Consider the following 22,210-nt stretch of genomic DNA (forward strand, 5'->3'; position numbering starts at 1 on the left):
ATTTCAAAATCCTTAGTGTTGTTTGCAGTGCTGGGGGCTGGTTCCCCACCCCCACCCCCAGGGCATGATTCATAAATTTAAAAAAAAAAAAAAGGCAGTACAAGCCACCCATGAGTTTGGGTTGGCTTGCAAGGTCTCCACAGCTCCACCCCGATGGCCTTTGACACAGGTCAGTTCACTCTTCAGCTTACTCTTCAGCTGCAAAAGCAGTATTTTGTTGCCCAGAATTATCCATATAGCGCAATCTACAGCGATTTCTAAGTTTCTAATTTCTAGACAAGACTAGGTAACGTCACAGCTCTGAAAACCAGCCCTTCCCTTTCCTTATGTAAAACTGGTGCTCTTAATTAAACATTTTGTTTGGATAACCAGCTCCAGAGAGGTCTCAGTACTGGCAGAGCCCTTAGCAAGGAATGGTACTAAAGAAAGCTAGGGGGTGGATGAGCTGCGAGTCACATGTGGACATAAAGAAGATCGCTAACTAGCTCCTGGACACTAAGTGTTCCCTGCCCCCCACGGCCAATGCATGCCTGGAACCACAAGTTCCCAGTGGCTGCCATGTGAATATGAACAGGTCATCCTCCAATCTGTACCACATTAGACCCTGTGTCAAAAAAATAAAGGGGCTGGAGAGATGGCTCAGTGGTTAAGAGCACCGACTGCTCTTCCGAAGGTCCTGAGTTCAAATCCCAGCAACCACATGATGGCTCACAACCATCTATAACAAGATCTGACTCCCCCCTTCTGGGGTGTCTGAAGACAGCTACAGTGTACTTACATATCATAAATTTTTTTTTTTTAAAAAGCCACCCTCCACACCCACCCTAAAGGGACTATTTAGTGAGTTCTCAGTCAGACTGGATCATGAGATTTAAAACCACAAAAGCATGTAAGAAAGAGTAAAGTCATCAACCAACGACACCTTGGCCAAGTCTGATGGCCCTAGTTCAAGCCCCAGAACCCACTAGTGGGAAGGAATCCCACCAAGTGATCCTCTGGGCTCCAGAAGCAATCTCCCACTGTGTGTGCACCCATGGTTTGCATAATGAATAAATGCACCTGGGGCTCAGCAGCGGGTGGGCGCCCCCCTCACACAACCACACGGAAGGGACCTAAGCACATGTGTGTTCCAAGACTCTAAAGTTCATCAGGGGAGAACATACCAGAAGAACTTCCACACAAGGCTGATGGGAGGGGAAAAAAAAACATTCAGCTTTATTTTGAAACATAATAGCATCAGCAGGTAAAACTATGGCGTAGTCCACACATTCATTCACAGGGCGTGAGAAAGCCACGGTTGGTGTGTTCTGGTAAGGATACCCACGTCACAGTGTAAACAGGTGAGCAGGCGAACCGGTGAAGGCTTTATCACGGGGTTCACTTACAATCCCAGAAGGAAAGGCACAACTTGGCAGGAAAAAAAGAGAAAAAAGAAAAAAAAAAATTTTGGATCCTAAAATCAGGTGCAACAACTCAGAGGAAGCACTGGTCCGCAGTCTCCATCTTCATTTGGCAACGGCATTCAACACGGCGGGAAGAATTTTCTGCCCAGAGACCGGAGAAATGACTCTCCTTCCTCACTAAACCATCAAAACACTGTTACAACAGCTGTTCAAAATTATTACAGGAACAAAAATGTAATTAAAAACAAAACAACAACAACCACAACCAACCCTCCCCCCCCCCAGAACCAACCATGAAGACTTGAGCTTTGGGGCCCTTCTTACCAATACAACAACTCTTAGGTTTAAGACCTGGCAATACTTGGGTGGTCACGAAAATAGCAAAATAGAGACTTTTTGGCTACAAAAATAAAGATAATTGAGGTAGATAAATTACAGCCCTCACCATCCAAGACTTGCTGGTCTCAACTCTATAACCTTCACGACAGCAGGGGGTGGGTGTGAAAATCTTTAGGGTTTGGGAATAACGGAAATAACAGGAGAGCCTCCTGGGGCTGCCGGGAGTTTCTCCCTAAGGAACACGCTGTTCTCCAGCGCAGCGGGCACTGAAGACAAGTGAGTAAAATCTCCCAGGGTGCCCACTCTGGTGCCTGTCTGTCCACCCCTGGGTGTGGGAAGAAGGTGGATTGTGAGAGATGGGGGAGGGGGCACTCTTGGGGATGTAAGCAGCAGGATAAATTGTGGGCTTTCCCAGGGACCAAGGTCGGTGTATGGAGGATGTCCTATCCAAGGTCTTAAGGCTAAAGGAAGTGGGTTAATTGAACCTCTTTAGTTTCCTGACAAAACGGAAGATGAAAACAGGGTCGGGAGGCATAAAACCAGGTGCGTACATTTACCCGCATTAGACACCACGGAAGGACACAGCACCCTCACCCCTAGACTGGGTTAGTAGTTGTCACTTCCACTGTGGTCCAATGAGTCCCAACTGTTTCACTTCGAAACAGGTTGATGACAGTCTTTGGAAACAGCCATGAGGTCACACAAAGCTTCTAGTAATACAGTTCGTCCCAAGTTAACGAAACTAGTTTTCAAAACCCGCTTCTTTCCAAAATGGTTTTTAAAAGAAAAAAGTCTGGTTTTTATTTTTAATTTTTTTTTTTTTGGTTTTTGTTGTTTTTTCTGTTTTTCACTTTTCCTCCATTTCGTTTTTTTTTTTTCATTTTTTTTTTTTTGGAAAGCAGCACAGCGACTGTGTGATTGTAGGATTGCCCAAGGCTATGGTCACAAGCCACATCACTTGCATATCAGGAAGGGGGTATTTAAAAAAAAAAAAAAAGGTGGGTTAAAAAAACAAAAAACTAAACAATAAAGCAGACTCTAGAATCTCCAGCAGACTCCTCGTCCTCCTTTAGCTGACTGCTATCTTATTTTCTTCCAGAAAGTGAGGGAACTGGTGTTTGGACACCCCGTCTGGAACGGGGATGGGGATGGGAACGGGGACGGCAAGCTTTTCCGCGTTCCCGCTCATGGGCACGCTCACGACACCGCTCATGGGCGCGCTCTGAGCGCCCTCCAGCTTGGAAAGTGTGGCACTGCTCACCACGGAGCTGACCCCCAGCGACACGGGCAGCGTGGGGGTGCTTCCACTCTGGATCACGGAGATCTCGTTGGTCTTCATGGCCAGACCCCCGTTGAGGACGCTCGTGTACTGGTTCCACGCGGCGGGGTCCACGCTCACCGTGGGGGACAGGAGCTCCTTGGGGAACACCTCGGGCGCTCTCTTTCCCTCGGCACTCAGCGCAGCCACGGGGTTCTCTATGGCCAGCTTCCTGCCCCGGCGGGCGGAGTTATTGTTGGCCCCATGAGTCATGTAGTGTACCTGTGAGGGGGACGGCACAGAGGCTTTCATCAGATGGCCCCCTCCGGGCTTCTAGGCAAGCCCAAGGTTACCTGGCTTCGTGGTGAGTGTATAGTAGAAGGGGCAGCCTGGGCTACAGTCAGATGTTGTATCAGTAAGCCAGAAAATAATAAATCCAGGTTGTACAGTTGAGAACACGTTTGTGTGTGGGCACCACACTGCCCGGCTATCACCTTTTAATCCCAGCACTCAGGAAGAGGCAGGTGGATCTGAGTTCAAGGCCAACATGGTCTACAGAAGGAGTTCCAGGACAGCCAGGGCCACACAGAGAAAATGTCTCAATTAAAAAAATTTTTTTCTTTTATTCTTTTAAATTGTGTGTGTGTGTGTGTGTGTGTGCGCGCGTGTGTGTGTGTGTGTGTGTGTGTGTGCGTGTGTGTGTGTGTGTGTGCGCGCATGCATGTGCACATGGAGGCCAGAGACATCAGGTGCCCCAAAGTTGAGATTGTTGGTGGTTGCTAAGCCATCAGGCCCAGGTGTTAGGAAAGCCAACAGAGCTGGGTGGTGGGGCATGCCTGTAATCCCAGCACTCTGGGAGGCAGAGGCAGGCGGATTTCTGAGTTCGAGGCCAGCCTGGTCTATAGAGTGAGTTCCAGGACAGCCAGGGCTACACAGAGAAACCCTGTCTCCAAAAAACCAAAAAAAAACCCAAAACAACAAACAGGAAAAAAAAAAAGAAAGCAACAGACCTTCGGCAGTGTGTTCTCCCTTAACCACTGAGCTATCTCACCAGCCCCTGACTGCCATTCAAAAGCAGTCTCGGGGTCAGGCTCTACAGCCCTCTCTAGCATCCTTAAGCTGCTGCCAGCATCTGCTGGGAAAGGCCTGCTGGCCCTTATGCAGTAGTTCGACTCCAGCATCCTACCTGCTCGACTCCTCAACAAGAAAAGCACTCCCAACAGCCAGGGCCAACGGACCAATTAAAAGCTTTACTTCTAAATTAAGGCAATTTCAGTTCCTAGCCTGAAGTTCTGGTCAACATTTTTTTTTATGAGGCAGGCAGATTTCTGAGTTCAAGGCCAGCCTAGTCTAGAGAGCCAGTACCAGGACAGCCAAAGAAAAGCCCTTTCTCAGAAAACATACAAACAAAAAAACAAGACAAGGGAAGAGACAAGAATCTCTCCTAGCTGAGCCTGACATTGAATACTGGCTTTCCCTGCCCACTGCCCTCACTCCCCTCCCCCCAGGAGTGGAACCGCCAAGGCTGGTTTAGAAGGCAACAGAGATGCCCCAAGGGCCTTCTGAACACTAGACAGGCACTGCCAGCCCGGCTTCAGCCAGCACCCATTCTGGGTGCCTTTCTGGGTTCTTGGTAGTGCTGGAGATGAAACCAGCATCTCCCCAACACCAAGTGGTGTGAGGCATCCCACAGAGGTGCTGAGGACTGAGTTCAGATCCTCTGCGAGAATACCAAGTGCATTTAACCTGAGACATCTACCTAGCCCCAGACCGCACCCTCCTCCAGACTACTGGATTCCAGGAGATTTACCACATCTGACTGCAACACTTTGTCACCAAGTTCAAGAGCATCACAATTTGGGGCTGGAGAGATGGATTAGTGAGTGGTTAGGACCACTCATTACTCTCATAGGACCCAGGGTTTGATTCCCAGAACCCACAAGGTAAGCTAGTTCATAAATAAATTACTACAATGCCAGAGAACCTTCCTTTGATGTCTGGGAGGTCAAGGCTCTGATGTGGTACACATACATATAGCATGCATGCAAAATACTCATAAGCTGGGGACTGGAGAGGTGGCTCCGTGGTTAAGAGCATTCACTGTCTGTCTTCTGGAGGTCCAGAGTTCAAATCCCAGCAACCACATGGTGACTTATGACCATCTGTAATGAGATCTAATGCCCTCTTCTGGAGGGTCTGAAGAAAGCTACAGTGTATTTACATATAACAAATAGATCCTTTAGAGGTAGCCTGGTCTACACTGCAAGTTCCAGGACAACGTAGTCTTACTATGTGAACCAAGCTGGCTGGTTTCGAACTCAAGAAAACCCCAGGGTTTCTGCCTCCGACATTGCTGGGTTTAAAATATCTGGGACACATGAACCAACGGACGTCTCCTGTGCCCACAGATGTCACACGCTAAGCCCCGATGGAACCTACCTTCAGGTTGCCTTTCGTGGTGAAGGCCCGCCCGCATACGTTACACACGAAAGGCTTTTCTCCCGTGTGTGTTCGCTCGTGGATCTGCAGGGCGCTGGCGGACGAGAAGTTCTTTCCACACCGTGTGCAACAGTGCTGCTTGGCCTGTCGGCGTGGCTGCGGCTGTGGCTGTGGCGCTACCAGGGGTGTCATGCCAGAGGGCATGCTGGGGGGCCCCACAAAGGTGCCAGGTACTTCAACTTTGACGAAGGTGGGCTGTGCTCGGATAAATGGTGAAGGGAGGCTGGTACGACCTAATATGGTGAAGGGGAGAGATGTAAACTTTTATCATTTTAACACCAACTCACTGTTTAAATAAAACAAACGCTCCACAATTGCCTACTAAAATTTGCTTCCAGAAATTATTTTTATTTTTCATTTTTATATTTTTATTTTATTTTATTTTATTGGTTTTTCGACACAGGGTTTCTCTGTGTAGCCCTGGCTGTCCTCGAACTCAGAAATCCGCCTGCCTCTGCCTCCCAAGTGCTGGAATTATAGGCGGGCAAGTGCTCAATCGCTCGCCTGGCCTGCGTTCTTATTTAAAATAAAACAGAGACTCAAACACTTTGGAAATTTTACCTCTTTTATGGTTTAAAGTATAGGTAACACAGAAATATGTGTGCAGATAGCCCCTAACTAAGACTCAGCGTTAAAGTCCGGGCTTGTCATCCCAGGTACTTGGGAGGGCGAAGCAGGAAGATCTGGAGTTACAGAACTCCAGCTCCTATCCTCCTGCCGGCCCACGCACAAAGCCAGGCGTGGCAATGCACGACTTCAACCCCGGAGGTGGAGGGGAGCTACAAGGTCAAAGCCACCCTAGTCTAGTGAGTGAGGCCCTACCTTAAAAAAAATTAAAAAGATGGGGTGGGAGGAGGAGGTCGACCAGAGGAAAGACGCCCTAGGTGGGGATCCCAGCAGCAAAGTCACCTTTCAGCCAGACCTAGGCACTTGGATTCAAACGAGGTGGTTAGGATCAATGGACACCTCTGCTAATATATCGAACAAGGCGGTACCCTTCCTATCTGAACTCGTTTCATAGCCAGACCTCAAAAATCAGGCAAATACCGCTTGATTTCCGTAGTCCAAATAGTGCCTATGCCTCTGAACACATGGTGATACGGCTAACATCACCCACGTATATGTCCTCATGGGGTCAAGAAAAAACAACAAAAACCAAATCAACGTTCAGATTGCATACACTCAACCTACTAGAGCCGCGATAAACAGAGAAAGCCTACTGGGTGCCAGGATAAACAGACAAAGCCTACTGGGTGCCAGGATAAACAGAGAAAGCCTACTGGGTGCCAGGATAAACAGAGAAAGCCTACTGGGTGCCAGGATAAACAGAGAAAGCCTACTGGGTGCCAGGATAAAGACTGCCATTAGATCCTGTGACCCAGAACAGAACAGCTAATTGGTCCTAAGAAGCTGTTTCAGGTCACACTGTCAAGGTCAACCTAGGCTCTTTTTCTGGTGACCTCGAGCCCCAAAGGGATATTAAGGAACATCCAAAGCTTCATCACCTTCGGTGTCAATGTGGCAGCTCTCGACGCCCTCGGCCTTGTGACCCTCAGGAGACCGGGACTTGACACTTCCAGCTTGGCTATTGGCGGGGGACACTGCCTGGTAGCACATGGTCTCCGCTGCGGCATCTGGGCTTCGGCTCAGACACTCCCGGTCACCGGCAAGCAAGGAGGATTCACTGGTCAGGCAATTGTCACCGCCCTCCTGGGAGCCGTTTTCTTGACTGCTCTGCCTCTGCAGGGCCAGCACGGGAAGAGCCCCTTTCCCCTGAGTCTCCGGGGGAGCCATCACAGGAAAGCCCAGAGGGGGCGACACCAGGTGGGTACTGGGAACCGGCGCTGAGACTGTCGCGGGGCCGCTGGGAACATCCTGGGAGCAGCCCTCCTCGGCTTCCATCCCTTCCACTGCGTCTTCCTGGCAGGCACTGCTGGCGCCACCAGCCTCACCGACGGCCATGGGCTCGGGAGCTGTGAAGTCACAGGGACTCTCTGGCAGAGGTGTGTTGGGGATCTGACCACCCATGTGCATCCGGATATGTTGCTGTAACATGACGGCGTTGGTAAACTTCTTCTGGCAGATGGGGCACGAATGCTGGGTCTTTACAGCCATGTTGGTTCGGTGGACCCCAAGGTGGGTCTTCAGGTTGCCTTTGGTGGAGAAGGCCCGGCCACAGATCTTGCACTGGAATGGTCTTTCCCCTGTGTGGGTGCGGTAATGCATCTTCAGGGAACTCTGACAGCTGAGGACCCGGTGACAAATGAGACACTCGTTGGGGTCAGTAGTGGCCTTGTCTATGTTCTCCACTAGCTGCTGCAATTTCAGGGTCTCTGACCCTGACTCTGGGGCCCCAGTGCCCTGGAAGCCCCCAGCCCTTGGGGGGTTATGCATCATGCCCACCCCAAGGAGCGGAAGGCCCCCCTCATTTTCTGGAGATGGCCCTGGCTGTAGGTCGCTGGGCAAGGAGCCACCCACGAGGTCCTTGGAGTTAGGCCCTGAAGCGATCTTTTGAGGTAGACCTACAGAAGGGGTTCCCGTGACTGGGACAGGCTCAGTGTCTACAGAGAGACTCGATTCATCTACAGGCGTGGGGACAGGGAGCGCATAGTGAGATGCGGAGCTCACCACTCCTTTGTCCTGGAATTCAGCGAACAGCTGGGGGTTTGCCTTCACCTGAGGGTGTCGATGGAAGTGGACCTTGAGGTTGCCCTTGGTGGTGAAGCGGTGACCACAGACGGGGCACACGTAAGGTCTCTCTCCAGTGTGGGAGCGGAGGTGAATCTGAAGGGAGCTATCGGTCCCGAAAACCTTGCTACAGTACCTACATTTGTGCTTACCGAGGACGACTTCGTCCTTGGCCTTGACATCTACTACGGAGGCTGAAAGGTTCTGGGGTTTCCCTTTTCCTTTCTTGGACTGGTCAAGTGTCACAGTGGAGAAGGGGCTCTGCAGGAGCACAGAGCCCGGGGTCTGAGGTAGCAGGGCGTTGGGGAGGCGGGACATGAAGTTAGGGAGGACACGAGTCCCGTCAGGCTTCAAGGTGAACGGTGTAAACCCCGAGGACAGCGAGCCGGCTGCAGAGGGGACTCCGGCATGAGGTAGCTTGGCTTGTTTCAAGGCATCGAGAGACAGAGCCGGGTTGGCGGCTTTCTGGCTGAGCAGGGCCACGGCGGCAGACACCTGCTGGGACACAGACACCTGCTGGGACACGTGGTTGCTTAAGGCCTTCAGCGTGTCGGCGCCGGCAACTCCTGAGTGCAGGGCATGCGCCGCCCACATGTTCACCTGGACTCGGATCTGTTCCGTGAGCTGGATCTGCTGGAGCTGCTGCTGCTGCAGGCACAGGATCTGCTCCAGGACCCACGGGATGCTGTGCGCGGCGGGGACGGGGGCCATGGGGGTCTCCATGCTCCGCTGGTTCACCGCCACCTTGGTGCCACGGAGCGCCTGCAGAGTCACATTGGTGTTGGCTACTTTGCCTTTGGGTAAATAGCTTATGTCCTGGGGTATGGGCGGCTGGGGGGCCTCTGTCTTCACGTACAGGATGGAGTCCGCACCCAACTTCTCCTTCAAGTCCCCCGAGCTGACACTGTTCTCCTGGAGACTGTCTTTATTGCCTGGGCTGCCCAGCTGGTGGCTCAGGGCAGCTCTGGAAAAGTCCTCTGAAGGCACTGGTGCCTCGCTGTCATTCATGATGAGGACAGGAGGGTTTTTAGTGCAACTTTTCTTGTGCTCCATAAACTCAGAGACACTGAAGAACTCGGCACAGCATTTGCTGCAGATGTGAGTGTCCTCCCGCCGGGGCCGCTTCACCGGGGCGAAGTCCTCTGAGGTGCCATCGCAGTTCCCTGGGGAGTTCACTGGAGCACCTGTGAAAGGTGACAAAAAAGATGTTGAACATGCTGCCCTGAAAAAGGATGTGGAGTGATCGCAGCAACGCGAAGATCTCTATCACTGTGTCCTGACTTGGGAGGACTGCGTGCGTGCGTGCGTACACATATCCCAGTCCTACAGGATAGATAAATATACATAGATATATCCTATAGGACCAGAACAGGATACAGGAAATATGTCTCCCTAGAAGACACAAGCAAGCCTCGCACCCCAGGCCCGCCTGGCACAACTATCTGGAGGGGATCTTTTTTAGGGTCTCACTTAGCCCAGGCAGCCCCAAACCTGCCTTGTAGCAGAAGCTGGCTCTGAACTCCTAACCCTCCCTACCTCTTATTTCCAGAGTGCTGAGATTACAAGAGTCTGTTACCATGCCTGGATTGGACAGGGCTTTTTAAAACCTTTAAGCTTGGTCTTAGACTCAAGTGTTTAGCATCACTGCAAGAGGGAGACTAGGAACCTGTGAGACACTGTCCCGGAGAAAAGGGCCCCAAGAGCCACCAAGACAGAGACAGAGTCAAGGGCCCTCACAGAGAACTGCTGAAGCCACAGGAATCTATCAGTTCCCCAGAGCCCTGAGGAGGAATCCGGCCAGATGCTTCACAACCATGAGAATCAAACAAGTGATGTTTAAGCCATCCGACTTGTGGTAGTTTGTTACAGCAATGAGATACACAGCTATTTTATATAGGAACTTTGTAGCCCACCTTAGTAGTGATTTCAATAGCAATCCTACCTCAGTCTCCCAGGAGCTAGGATTATAGCTATGTGCCATTACGCGCCCACTAACTAACCTCATCGTTAAACTAACCTCATCAATCCCCGATGTCTCCCTCAATGCTGGCTTGCACAGACTAATTGACAGACAACAACACTAGACATTGACAACACCACAGATAATCGGGAACAGGGTCAAATCATACCTGGCATTGTAAAGTCTTTGACAATGGAAAATTAACCCCTGACCCTCTCACCCAAGGGCCCCTCCCTTCCCAGAAGGGAAAACCTCAGGTGGGTGGGACCACATGGCAGCAAATGGTTCCCCCTTAGAAGGACCCCCACAGCCTACCACGACAACCAATCAGTTTAAGGGCTAAACTGTTTCAACCAATAGTATACAGCCCAGTTGCTATCACTGAAAACTGCCCCCCTTAAACTGTATATAATAGAAGTGTCTGCTAGTGTGTGCCTGCTTCTCCTGAGTGATTGGGCCCCAAGGAGTTGGAACAATATGACGTCGCCACCAGCTTCCTTCAAGGGGTCCCCGGGAATGCAGCCCTCAGGCGTCATAGATCACATCCAAGACAGGTGACATGCACAGGTGTCACCCAGGAATGACAGGGTTTAAAGAGGTTTAAATTAGGGGCCAACAAGACATCACCAATCCATCCCAGTTTAGGCAGGCCCATGGTATCAGGGACCTGGGAGGCTAAGGCAGAAGGATCATGAGTTCAAAACCAGCCTGGTAGCTGGGGCCTTTAACCATCGCGCTTGTGAGGCAGAGACTGTCAGATCCCTGGGAGTTCTAGGCAAACTAGCCTGGCATATAAAGCAAGTTGTGGCCAATAGCATTAGCGGCTGTTTTGGGAACCAGCTCAGTAGGAGAGCTTGCAGGCTGGTCTGACTTATCTCCAGCACCACGTACAATCCCCTGGAATATAGACCACTGTACTTGAATCTGATGACAAGGATCTTTCTACAAATACATCTCCACGGGAAAAGCGACGGACACAGACTGGCAAAGCTGCAAACAGACTCCATGCCCTCTCAAGGAAACGCGCTAAAGACAAGCTTTTATGTAAATATACAAAAAGCAAAGGAGGGCTGGAGAGATGGCTCAGCGGGTAAGAACACTGACAGCTCTTCCAAAGGTCCTGAGTTCAAATCCCACCACCCACATGGTGACTCACAATCATCCCTGATGGGATCCGATGCCCTCTTCTGCGGTATCTGAAGACTGCTACAGTGTATTTACATATAACAATAAATAAATTGAGCAGGACTGAAGGGAACAGAGGTCCTGAGTTCAACTCCCAGCAACCACATGATGGCTCACAATCATCTGTACAGCTACAATATATTCATATACATAAAATAAATAAACCATTTAAAAAAAAAGAAATAGCAAACTAGAGATAAGCAATGGTGGCCAACACCCCACAACTCCTCCACCCCACAACCCCTCTGTTGGCTGCTGTTCCACTCCTAAGATGTTAAGTATAAAAGAACCAAGTTAGAGCTGTGCTGTTTGGTCGCCTCAAGGTTGAGACACTGCAAAGGTGATGTCATCAACAGCCTGGTGCTCAGGATTCTGAGTCCTCCTCCCTCTACTATTTGTCTGTGTCCACATGGGTGGGTTTGCTTAGGCTAGCCCACATATGGAAGTCAGAGGACAGCCCGTGGGAACTGGCTTTCTCCTCCACCTCCTAGAGAAGACTAACTTGGGTCATCAGGCTTGGCCAGTGTGTCTTAACCAGCTAAGCTGCCTTACAGGTCTACCTTGAGTCTTCTGTGTTGTTTTCTGAGAGTCTCACATAGGCTACACTGAGCTCTCCCTACCCACTGCCCCGCCTCTTCCTCCCAAGTGCAGAATCCACGAGTGAAGAAGGGGACACCGGGTTCAACCTAGAGCCTCCCTATGGAAGCGCCTTAGCACCCACTGCACGACCCATGTGGCCACCAAGTTCGATCTAGCATAGCCTTAATAAAACTCTCAACTGTTCCTGATGTTTAGAAGAGATAGATAGGATGGAACATTTGCAGGCACATGTGGCTGAGGGAGTGACAGTCACCCTAAATATCGACGGCCAAGGCACAGAGTTTCAAGTACTACTGACTGGACTTAAACCTTAAGAATGTTTATTTATCAGGGGTGTAGAGATGGTTCAGTGGTTAAAAGTACTGGCTGCTCTTCCAGAGGTCCCCAATTCCCAGCAACCACATGGTGACTCATAACCATCTGTAATGGGATCTGATGCCCTCTTCTAGGGTGTGTGAAGACAGCGACAGTGCACTCATATAAATAAAAAATAATTCTTTTTTTGTTTGTTTTTTGTTTTCGAGACACGGTTTCTCTGTGTAGCCCTGGCTGGCTATCCTGGAACTCAGAAATCCACCTGCTTCTGCCTCCCAAATGCTGGGATTAAAGGCGTGAGCCACCAATGCCAGCCAGATAATTTTTTAAATAATTTTTTAAAAAAGTTTATCGGGGCAGTGGTGGCGCACGCCTTTAATCCCAGCACTTGGGAGGCAGAGGCAGGTGGATTTCTGAGTTTGAGGCCAGCCTGGTCTACAAAGTGAGTTCCAGGACAGCCAGGGCTACACAGAGAAACCCTGCCTCGAAAAAAAAAAAAACAAAAAAAAACAATAAGTAAATAAATAAACAAACAAACAAACAAAAAGTTTATCATGGCCAGGCAGAAGTGGTACACGCCTTTAATCCCAGCACTTGGGAGGCAGAGACAGGTGGATTTCTGAGTTCGAGGCCAGCATGGTCTACAGAGCGAGTTCCAGGTCGGCCTGGACTACGCAGAGACCCTGTCTCAAAAAACCAAAAAGTTAATCAGGGGGCTAGAGATGGGGGTGTGAGCAGTAGCTGCACAGGACCGAGGTTCGACTCCCAGGACCCACATGTAACTGGAGCTCCAGTTCCAAGAGGTCTAGTGTACTGCTCTCACCGGTGTGACCTGTGTGTACACGATACAACATATCCACATACATACATACATACATACATACATACCCACCCACCCTCAGGTAGAACACTCAAGACACAAAAGCTAATAAAAGGTCTGCATCGGTGATGTATGTAACCAGGCCATCAGAGCAGCGACTTCAAACCCAGCCTATGGCTCTCTCGGCAGCTTTCCCTGGGGCGAGGGGGACGACAGGGGACCCTAACAAGAGTTAGGTCTTTCCCTAGTACACATGTGTCCTGTGAAAACAATGCTCCTTTTTCTCAACAGTATAAGAAAGTCCAGGGAATGGGGACTCCTGCAGGATAGGAAGCCACAAAATAAGAAGACTTTAACTTTAATCCCAGCATGAGAAGGGCAAGGCGGCTGGAAGGGCACTGCACCCTTGCTCTTCCTCCTCTCTTAACAATAACAGCAAAGAGCTAGGGGCTGGGGGCTGGGCAGGCGGAAGCACACACCTGCACTCTGTTCCCAGCACAAAGTGATGGCACACTCCTGGAATAGCAGCACCCAAAGAGGCAGAGATCAGAAATTCGAGACCATCCTTGGTTAAGTAGGAGGTGGCCTCAGACACAGAGACCTGGGATAAACGAATTCAAAATCAGGATGTAAGCCTGATTCTTACTGCCCTAGCGGTTCCTGACTTCCGGGCCAGCCTGGGCTACCCTGATATAGAGACTGACCCAGTCCAAATAACACAACTTTCAGGACCCTCCAGAGCACAGCAGGCACTGGTCTAGTACCGGGGCTGCTCTGCAGGGAGCACTTACTATTCTTCCAGAGGACCAGGGTTCGATTCCTAGCACCTACCTGGTTGTTCTTACCAGTAACTCTAGTTCCAGGAGATTCTACATCTCAGACACTAACCGGGCATGAAGTCGGTGAACATAACAAAAAAATACACAAATAAGTCAGATAACCAGCCGGGTGAGGTGGGACACACCTTTAATCTCAGCATTTCAGGAGGCAGAGGCAGGTGGATCTGAGTTCAAGGTCATCTTGGTCCTTTTTCTTAAAATTTAAAAAAAAATCTTTTGAAGAAAACTCCGCCTGGGAGGAAAGGAACAGGTAGCCCTCCCTGCAGATCTGAATCATATTCTTTTCCTCTGTTAATTCCCATGTTAACTAACAGCTACCAACAGCTCCTGGTCTACCAAGTTTCCATGTAAGTAAATGAAAAACAAAAACAAAAACATCCAAAAATAACTTTGTTTTCTCTCAGAGAACCACAGAGTCTTTACTCTTGTTCAAAACAGGGTCTCACAGGCTACGCTGGCCCCACACTCACAAGGCAACCTCAAAGATTGTTAAGCACCTACCTCAACCAGGATTATAAGAATGTTCCAGCACTTCGGGCTTTGCCTGAATTTTTAGGAAAGAAAGGAATTTTTGAAAGGCAGGAAGCAGGCTGGGCAGGGTGTGGGTGTGTACAGACATGAATGTCTACAGGGAAGTGAAAACATTGGGAGTCTTGGTTAAAAAGCCGTGTGGAAGGTCCTTTTCTGATTGAATCCAAAGACTAGCTTGCCTCTGTCTCCAGAGCACTAGAGTGTGTGCCACCAGTGTCCCTTGAGATGGTCCCTTTAAATTGGTACCAACTGAATCAGAAGTGCTTCTGGTGAGTCAGCCCCTCCATCCCTCCGCCCTCCAGCTCTGCTCTGGAAACTAACAATGCCCTGCAAAAGGGCACAGTTCACTCCGTTTCAGTTTCACCTGGTTAAGTCTGTCCTCCCTCCCATGCGGGGTCCAGATGACCCTGAGCCTCTGAGACTCCCTTTAGCTTCATATATGCTGGGCCAGCACTCTACCGACTGGACCACATCCCTGTCTGCCTTTAAAAGGTCAGAACATAGCATGCCCTAGACAGCCAGGGTAATGTAGAGAAACCCTACTCCCCCCCCCCAAAAAAGTAAATAAATAAATAAAAGTCAAAGAGTTCTCCAACCATAACCACATTGTGCCACCTTAAATGTCATTTTATTAACACAATGTTACCATTACTATAATATTCCCCAGATATCCATAAAGGAAGTAGACAGCATACACCAAAGTTGGAGACTCTGAGGGTTACTGTCTAGCACACCCTCTGGTTTGCCCCCCAACCCCCCACACGAGGTATTGAGCCCAAGCCTTCACACCAGCTAGGGGGGAGTAGCTCTCCTACTGAGCAGTATCTCCAACCCCCAAACTTTAATCTCCGGGATTTAGCATGCCCACATGCAATGCAAACACTATGCAAATAGTTTTCAGGCTGCATTGTTTAGGGGAGAAATAGCCAGAAACAATAGCCAGGACAGGGCTCTCTTTGTCATTTTCCAGATGCTTGCAGAGGGAAAGAGGAGAGGCTAAATATTTTCATTTCTGATAACTGTTGCTAGATCACTGGTCCTCCTTTCCCAGGTATCCTGTGTATGCTCAACATTCGGCAGAGAGGGGATCTATGGCTCAAAAAAGGTTAAGCACCTCTGCTCCAAAAGGATGCACCAGCTCCCAGTGATTTACTGCCGGGATACCAACGCCTTCTCTGTATACACAAGGCCCGAAAGCCCCTCTCCCCCTCCAGCCTGACCACCGACCGCAGCAGCACCATCCTACTTAAAACTGTAGCCGATGTTTGCTTAGGCAGTAAAAAAAAAATGACCCTACCTGGTCCATACCACCATCGGCAAATAATGGGACGGAGTATTTGCCAAGGGGCAAGAGGCGCCTGTTAGGAACAATTGTTGGCTATGCTTAAATGAACGTGAAGGGAAGGAAAGCAAAGTCCACAAGCGGGGGCTTCGCCAGCAAGTGGGGCTTCCATCCCCCACCCCGAATTTTAGGAATGTTATCTCTTCAGCATCTAGTTATCCAGTAAGTTGGAAGAATGCAGTAAACCCAGCAGGGGTTTTCAATTCAATCTTGCCCGGATGAATGCAAAATGACGCTTACTATTGTATAAGAAAGCTAATCAACCAGGAGGCCAATCCCTGGCAGATGACACTCAAAACAGCTAAAAACAAAAAAAAAATTGAACTCTGTATCTTGATAAAAGCCTGGTGCCTAGGGCTTATCTGCAGGTCCGGTATTAAAGACAATGAGCCGTTTACCTAAAGAATACAGTATCTTAGGCCCTGCCCTACCTCCAGGATAAATGCTTACCCAAAAAAAAAAAAAAAAAAAAAAAAAAAAAAAAAAGGAATTATGTATTACAGATCCAGCCAGAAGGGCTTTCTTTTTTTAAACAGTTTCACACAGCAGGTCTTATAACCTACATACTGCGGGTCGAATCTGACCCAAAATTAAGTTTCTACTTCACCTAGCACTGCAGAAACCAAAAGCTATCATGAAGTAAAGTTCAGGGAACCTGTGGAAAAGATTTTGAAAGGGTAAAAGAGAAGAAAGCCAGAGTGGGTGAAGACACCAGACACCGGCCACAGCTAATGAAGGAGCCCAGAGAGACCAGCTCTCCTCCGTCTTTGGCAGCATACACTGTGGATCAATAATTCAAGTTTTTAAGGGTAGGAGGCTCAGAATACGATTTATATAAAATATACCTCGCATAAGTAAGGGATTCTTGCCTCAACTGAACTAGCTTGCCAACTTCCAAGAGAGATCAGAGGTGTCTCTCCCTGGGAGGAAGAGACGAGGCTCTGTCTTAGAGCCTGTACCAAGGTTTTAACCTGTGCTAGCGGTATCTGTTAAAAAAAAAAAGTACAGATTAAAGTGATTATGGTAACCTTCCAAATTCACCACCTATTCATTTTTTTTCAAACCACAAACCCCGAGGAAGAAACCCAAATTACATTAGTTCTGAATTGCTGCTGGAAAGTCTCCTTATCACCCACAGTTTCTAAAGGCAACTTGAAAAAAAAATCAATGGGGGGGGGCGGTTTGGTGGCAGATTCCTCCAATCCCAGTTTTAGAGGCAAAGACAAGGCTGGGACAGGTTAGAAAGCTGTCATGGCTACTATGCAGACAGATGGGGGGGGGCGGGAGAGGGGGGTCACCAAACCAAAGCAGGTTCAAGCACTTAGGCTGCCCCTTACAAAGGAGAAGGTCCCCATTGCTCTAGGACCAGGAACAAACACTCCCGTGGATTTTAAAGTCTCAAGTGGGAGTAGAGCCACAGACCCACCCACTCTTGCCACCCAGGAGCCTATTAACTTTCCCACGAGTAAAATACCAAAGCTACTTCAGTTGTGAGAATTATCGGTGAGGTCCTGCAAGGTCCCAGGCTGGAGCCTGCCACATAGCACTGGTCATCCTAAATGAAATTACCTCAACACGCAAGGATTCTATAGCAAACCTCTTCACTACCACTGTACACAGAAGGGCCCAAAGGCTGGTTGAGTAAGGGGGTAAACTAATCCACCTAGGCAAGGTCACACCCAGATGGAATGCCTCTTACCGAATCCTGCCAAAATCCCCTTTCCCAAAATTCGCATTTGACACTTCACATCCAAAAGGAGGATATTGGAAAATAACCAGGCCTCAAGGCACCCAAAATGGTCCCCCTCCCCAGTTCCCTACTTAAACTGAAATCTGCTAAACCCCCATCACCAATGACAAAGTATCGTTTACTGGCGGTTGAGCACCTCTGGGGGGTTGAGGGGCGCATTTTACATGCAATTAAATGAATAAAAAAGGCCGTGTGCAAATTAGAACCCCCTCCCCCCCTTTGGGGGGTAAGACTAAATTCTCGCCAAGCACAGGCTGGTCAACGGAGGAAAACGAGGAGCACTAAATTACTAAAAACCTGGGAATCGTAATAGCTGAAGGTTGTAATCCAGTTTAGCACAAAGGGCATTTGGAACCCTTTTGAGAAAATGCTAATTTTCCTTTAAGTACTGTAAGCCCCTTCTCCTTGACCACCTGCGGATTTTTTGATCTGCTAATTATTGCCCGGATTTCATTTTCCTTGCTCAAAAAAAAAAAAAAATGCATTCTCCTACAGACTGACCCAAGAGGGATCTAAAACCTTCCAAAAGATTTATTTATCTAAACTAAGGGTGATCCCAAAATACAGCCATTAAAAAAATTTAAAAAAAAAAATCTTCCCAAGACCACAATCGAAGTCCCTCTACCTGCTGCAAACACATTTTAAGAACTCGTGGAGAAGATTCACAAACACTGATGTTGATGCGGACGGAAAGTAGGGTCCCCGCAGAGATCACCAGGGTGCGGGTCTCCGACCCTGCTAGCCTCACTCACCAGGTGTGTGTCGCGGTCCGCACATGACCGGTCTCCAGAGGGCGCACGCACGCCAGCGGCCGGGCTCGGACCGCGAGTGATCCGCAGAAAACTCGCTTTCCAAGCCGCGGTGGCAGCGTGCGCCCAGCGGCCTCAGGGTGCAACCAGGTTAACCGCGACTCCGGCCAGCGGAGATTTCGGAAGCCCTTCCATAGCAAGCTACCCCTCTATGCCGCCCACTCCCGGAGTCCCAACCACCAGTCAAATAGAAAAAGAAAAACAAAAACAAAAAACCCAATAGTATGCGCTCACCCCAAATGGAGGGGGAAGGGAGGTCATCGCAGGACCAGGGGAGGGGTCAGGGCCCGGAGCTCGCCCCTCCTCTCCAGAGGAAGCAGGCGGGCTGAGGGTTAACCCTTTTGTTCCAGGTGGACCAGGCGACCAAGCCTCTCCATGATCTGCCCCCCCACCCCACCCCCAGCTCCCCGGGCCAAGGCACAAAGAGTCCACCACAGCTGCCCGGCCCTATGATGTGGGATGCTCCAACGCCCCAAAACTCACATCCGTCCCCTCGAACAAGCATTGACCTTCCAGTTTTCCTGGGTGGGGGTTGTTGGGGGATACAATGAAGTAGAAGGTCACTGAACTTTGATAAACTTGGTAAGTTTGGGAAAAGTGGGATGGCACTCCCGGGAGAACAGAAGCGCCCAAGCGGAGCGCGCAGAGTCCACCGCACACCGCCCACCATACGCGGAGAGCTGGAATCGAGCGGGAGGCCCAACTCCTCCCAACGTTCCCAGTTTCTCCGGCGACAGTCCGGCGGGCAGGGACGAGGGGCTCGCCCGCAGCTCACGGCCGCGCTGAGGTCCTGAACTCCGTGGAGGCGCAGGCCGGGTCAGCCGCAATCCGACCTCTCCCCTTTCACCTCCCGGGCGTGTGCTGAGCAGTGCCGCCCGGGGGATCCGTGCAAAAAAATAAGTAAATAAAGGAGCGGGGGTGCGCTCCCGCGGGGGTGACCATGCACCCGCTGCCCGGGCCCCGGCCCGCACCCTCCTGCTGGCCGCGGTTATTTTTAGATAGTCGGAAATCAAAGATGGCTGGAGGTCAGGCCCCGAAAGGTTAGGGCGAGGATCGGCAGCAGGCGGCGTAGCCCCCGGGAAAGGCGGAAAGAAAAAAAAATAAGTAAACAAAATATCTAAGATTACAAAAACATAAAATAAAAGCTCTCAAAGGGAACTAAACCCAACAGCTTCCCCCGCCCTCTGCGCTGCGCGGGTGGCCCGTACCCCGGCCTGGGGGTGGGGAGAGGTCGCGCCCCCTCCCCCCACTCGGCCTGGGAGGGGCGCGTGCAACAGATCGCCCTCCTCCGGGGGGTCCCCCAGAGGTGCGCCCCTCCCCCAGGGGCCCCCAAGAGGGTAGTAGAGAGGGTGGAGAGGCTTGGGGGGGTCTCTTTCTTTTAAAAGCCGCGCCACTAGAGAGGGAGTGAAGGAAACCCAAGTTACCGGCGAAGGGGGGTGTTATGTATCCAAGGGAGGGAAACCAATTACGGGACTGTGGACAAGGAGAGGGAAGCTGGAGGGAGAGGCAGAGTGTAGAATCAACTTTACAATAAGAGGGAGAGAACTGGAGGGGATTTGCAAAGGAGTGGGGGGATTGGGACTGCCTCAGAGGTGGGAGATTGAGGCTCCCTCCCTCCGCTTCTCTCCTTTCCCGGAACAGAGTCCGGAATCCCCATTCTAGAATCGGCTCCCGGAACCGGCGCCCTCGAGGGACGCGCGGCAGTGCTAGGAGCGCCCTCCCGGGACGCACAGACAGTCAGGCGCACGGACGGGGCCGCAGCCGCACTCACCCGGTTCCTCCGCCGCCGGCGCCTCTGCGCGGTCGGGGCTCGGCTGCTGCAGCGGCTGCTCGCCCTGGCCCTCTTCCGAGTTGATGTGCTGGGGCTTCGCCTGCTTGCGCCTCGACATGGTGCGCGCATCGGGGCGCCGGGAAGAGCCCTGGTTACTTGCCCCCTCTCGGCCACCAATTCCTCGAGTTGGGAAATTTTACCCCCCTTCGGTCGGAACGCGCATGTCCCAGTAATTATTATTATCAATAATGCATTGCGATTTATCATGAGCTCTGACAGCTGATTGGCCTGGGTCCAAGACCTCAGAGATCATTTAAATAAGCCCTCATTGATCAGGGAGGGGAGAGGCATGCTGGGCCTTGTAGTCCGGCCCTACATGTGACAAAGGCGTGTCCATCTGGGAAGCATAGCTAATTAGCATCCGGGCTCAGATTGGCCGAGGCGTGGACGGACTGGGGGGGGGGGGAGAGAGAGATCATCCTCGCGGCCACTACCCGAATTCTGGGACGGAAAAAGGAAAATTGGCTTATTGAAAATCAGGGCCGGACATGAAAGTTCTAGAACCGATGTATCTCGGTTACGCGCGCTATAAAATTATTGTAGTAATTGGCGTAGTTGATAACTACCAGCTGAGAAAGGTCTCTCCGCTCACAGAAAAATATGTCGGTTCAACTTTTTACTCTAAAATTAAACCTGACAAGAGACTCGAGAACCTTTTCAAATTTTTTTTATCGAAATGTTAAAATTGCGTTTTGAAGTGGGGGGTGGTGCATTCTGTCTAACCCAACTCTCCAAGCTGCCCCCACCTCCCCAAACCTACCTAATTTTAAGCTATTCTTACCCACCAGGGTTTGCATCCTTAAAATGCTGAGTAACACTCTCTGGATTCATATTCACGAGCCAGGCTTTGTTGTAAACTTCCTGAATTTTCAAAAGCACTTCTAAGCCACTATCTGCTAACTGTAGAAAGGGCAGATTAAAAGCAAATTTGCTAGAGATGATACCGGAATAACAAGCGGATACATATTCTATCCCAGAAGCTGTTCAGTCCCCAGAGGGAAAAAGGGGGTTCCCTCCCAAAAGGTATGTGCATGTTTGTACTTAACTGCTTTCTAGGACACTGCAATACAGAACTGATTTACAGAAAAACCACTTCCTTCTGAGGTTGTAAAATCCTGATTCAAGGATGCCTAGAATTTTCTAAAAGGGTGTGGATGGATATAAAAATTCATTTCACAAATCTACCTAAGCTTAACTGGCTAACTAACTCCCTTGCACAGTGTATGAGGTCAGTGTAGAAGAAGTCCAACTAACTGGTCAGCCAGTCCCTTCTGTGGCTCTCCTACGGGACGTGTGCGCAGGTAGACCTTTATTTGACGTTGCCTTCCTTATAAGAGCCTAGGCAGACATCAGCCTTTCCTCCATCTTTCTGCTTTGCATTTTCTTGATTAGCTATTTGTCAGTTTCCTGTTTCTGAGAAGCTAGTGAGGAAGGAAGACAGAGAAGGGGGGGGGGGAGCCTGACCTCATGAGCACACTCACCTGTGCCTATGGACAAACCAACGCTGAATACATCAGCTGGACCACAGCTTTGATGTGCGTAGCTATTGCTGAGACCTTACAGAAGAAATGCCCGGTTTCCAGTTCTGACCTTTCTTTTGGAACATATCTTGAATTGCTTCAAGCACGACATCTAGGACAGCCCCTCCTGCCAGGCAGGGTGGAGTTGGCCAGGAAGAATCTGTTTTCATGCTACAGAAAAGCACTTTAAGATTCTAATACTGAGTCAGAAGGCAAATTAACACCTGCCTTCTCTCTGACTAATCTACCAATATTCTCAACACCTTTCTGGGAAGGGAGCAGAGCAGGCGCTATAACTCACAAATCTAAAAGGAATGGACAGTTTACAGCTCAAGAAGGATGAGCCCTTTAAGGGAAGTACTGGGTAATAATAGTTCTTTCCCTTTATCTAGCTGGTGACAGCTAAAGCGTACCAACCAGATCTGCCCTGGAGCGAGGCAGGACCCTTGGGCCACGTCAGTCAGGAGAGTAATGAAGAAGATGAGGAAAATAGTTTTCTAAGGTAGGAAGATCTCAAGTTG

At 50.0% G+C, this 22,210-nt stretch overlaps 1 protein-coding gene across 1 annotated transcript; it reads right to left on the reverse strand.

Moving 5' to 3' along the window:
- Nucleotides 1-2,648: 2,648 nt before the first annotated feature.
- Nucleotides 2,649-20,331, reverse strand: Sall4 (spalt like transcription factor 4). Its single transcript, XM_052181576.1, has 4 exons — nt 20,110-20,331; nt 7,005-9,371; nt 5,440-5,732; nt 2,649-3,282 (listed from the first exon to the last, which is right to left on the reverse strand). The coding sequence occupies exons 1-4, from the start codon at nt 20,225-20,227 to the stop codon at nt 2,812-2,814; spliced, it is 3,249 nt and encodes a 1,082-aa protein (XP_052037536.1). The 5' UTR covers nt 20,228-20,331; the 3' UTR covers nt 2,649-2,811.
- Nucleotides 20,332-22,210: the final 1,879 nt, after the last annotated feature.

This window comes from Apodemus sylvaticus, chromosome 5 (genome assembly GCF_947179515.1).
Source record: "Apodemus sylvaticus chromosome 5, mApoSyl1.1, whole genome shotgun sequence".
Lineage (NCBI taxonomy): Eukaryota > Metazoa > Chordata > Mammalia > Rodentia > Muridae > Apodemus > Apodemus sylvaticus.

Excerpts from the sequence above, each read along its gene's own strand:
- Sall4 (XM_052181576.1), bottom strand. The coding sequence starts at position 20,227 with ATGTCGAGGCGCAAGCAGGCGAAGCCCCAGCACATCAACTCGGAAGAG. Across the intron at positions 5,733-7,004 it reads CTGCCACATTGACACCGAAG|GTCGTACCAGCCTCCCTTCA; the intron begins GTGATGAAGCTT and ends TCACCATATTAG. Across the intron at positions 3,283-5,439 it reads CCACGAAAGGCAACCTGAAG|GTACACTACATGACTCATGG; the intron begins GTAGGTTCCATC and ends TCCCCCTCACAG.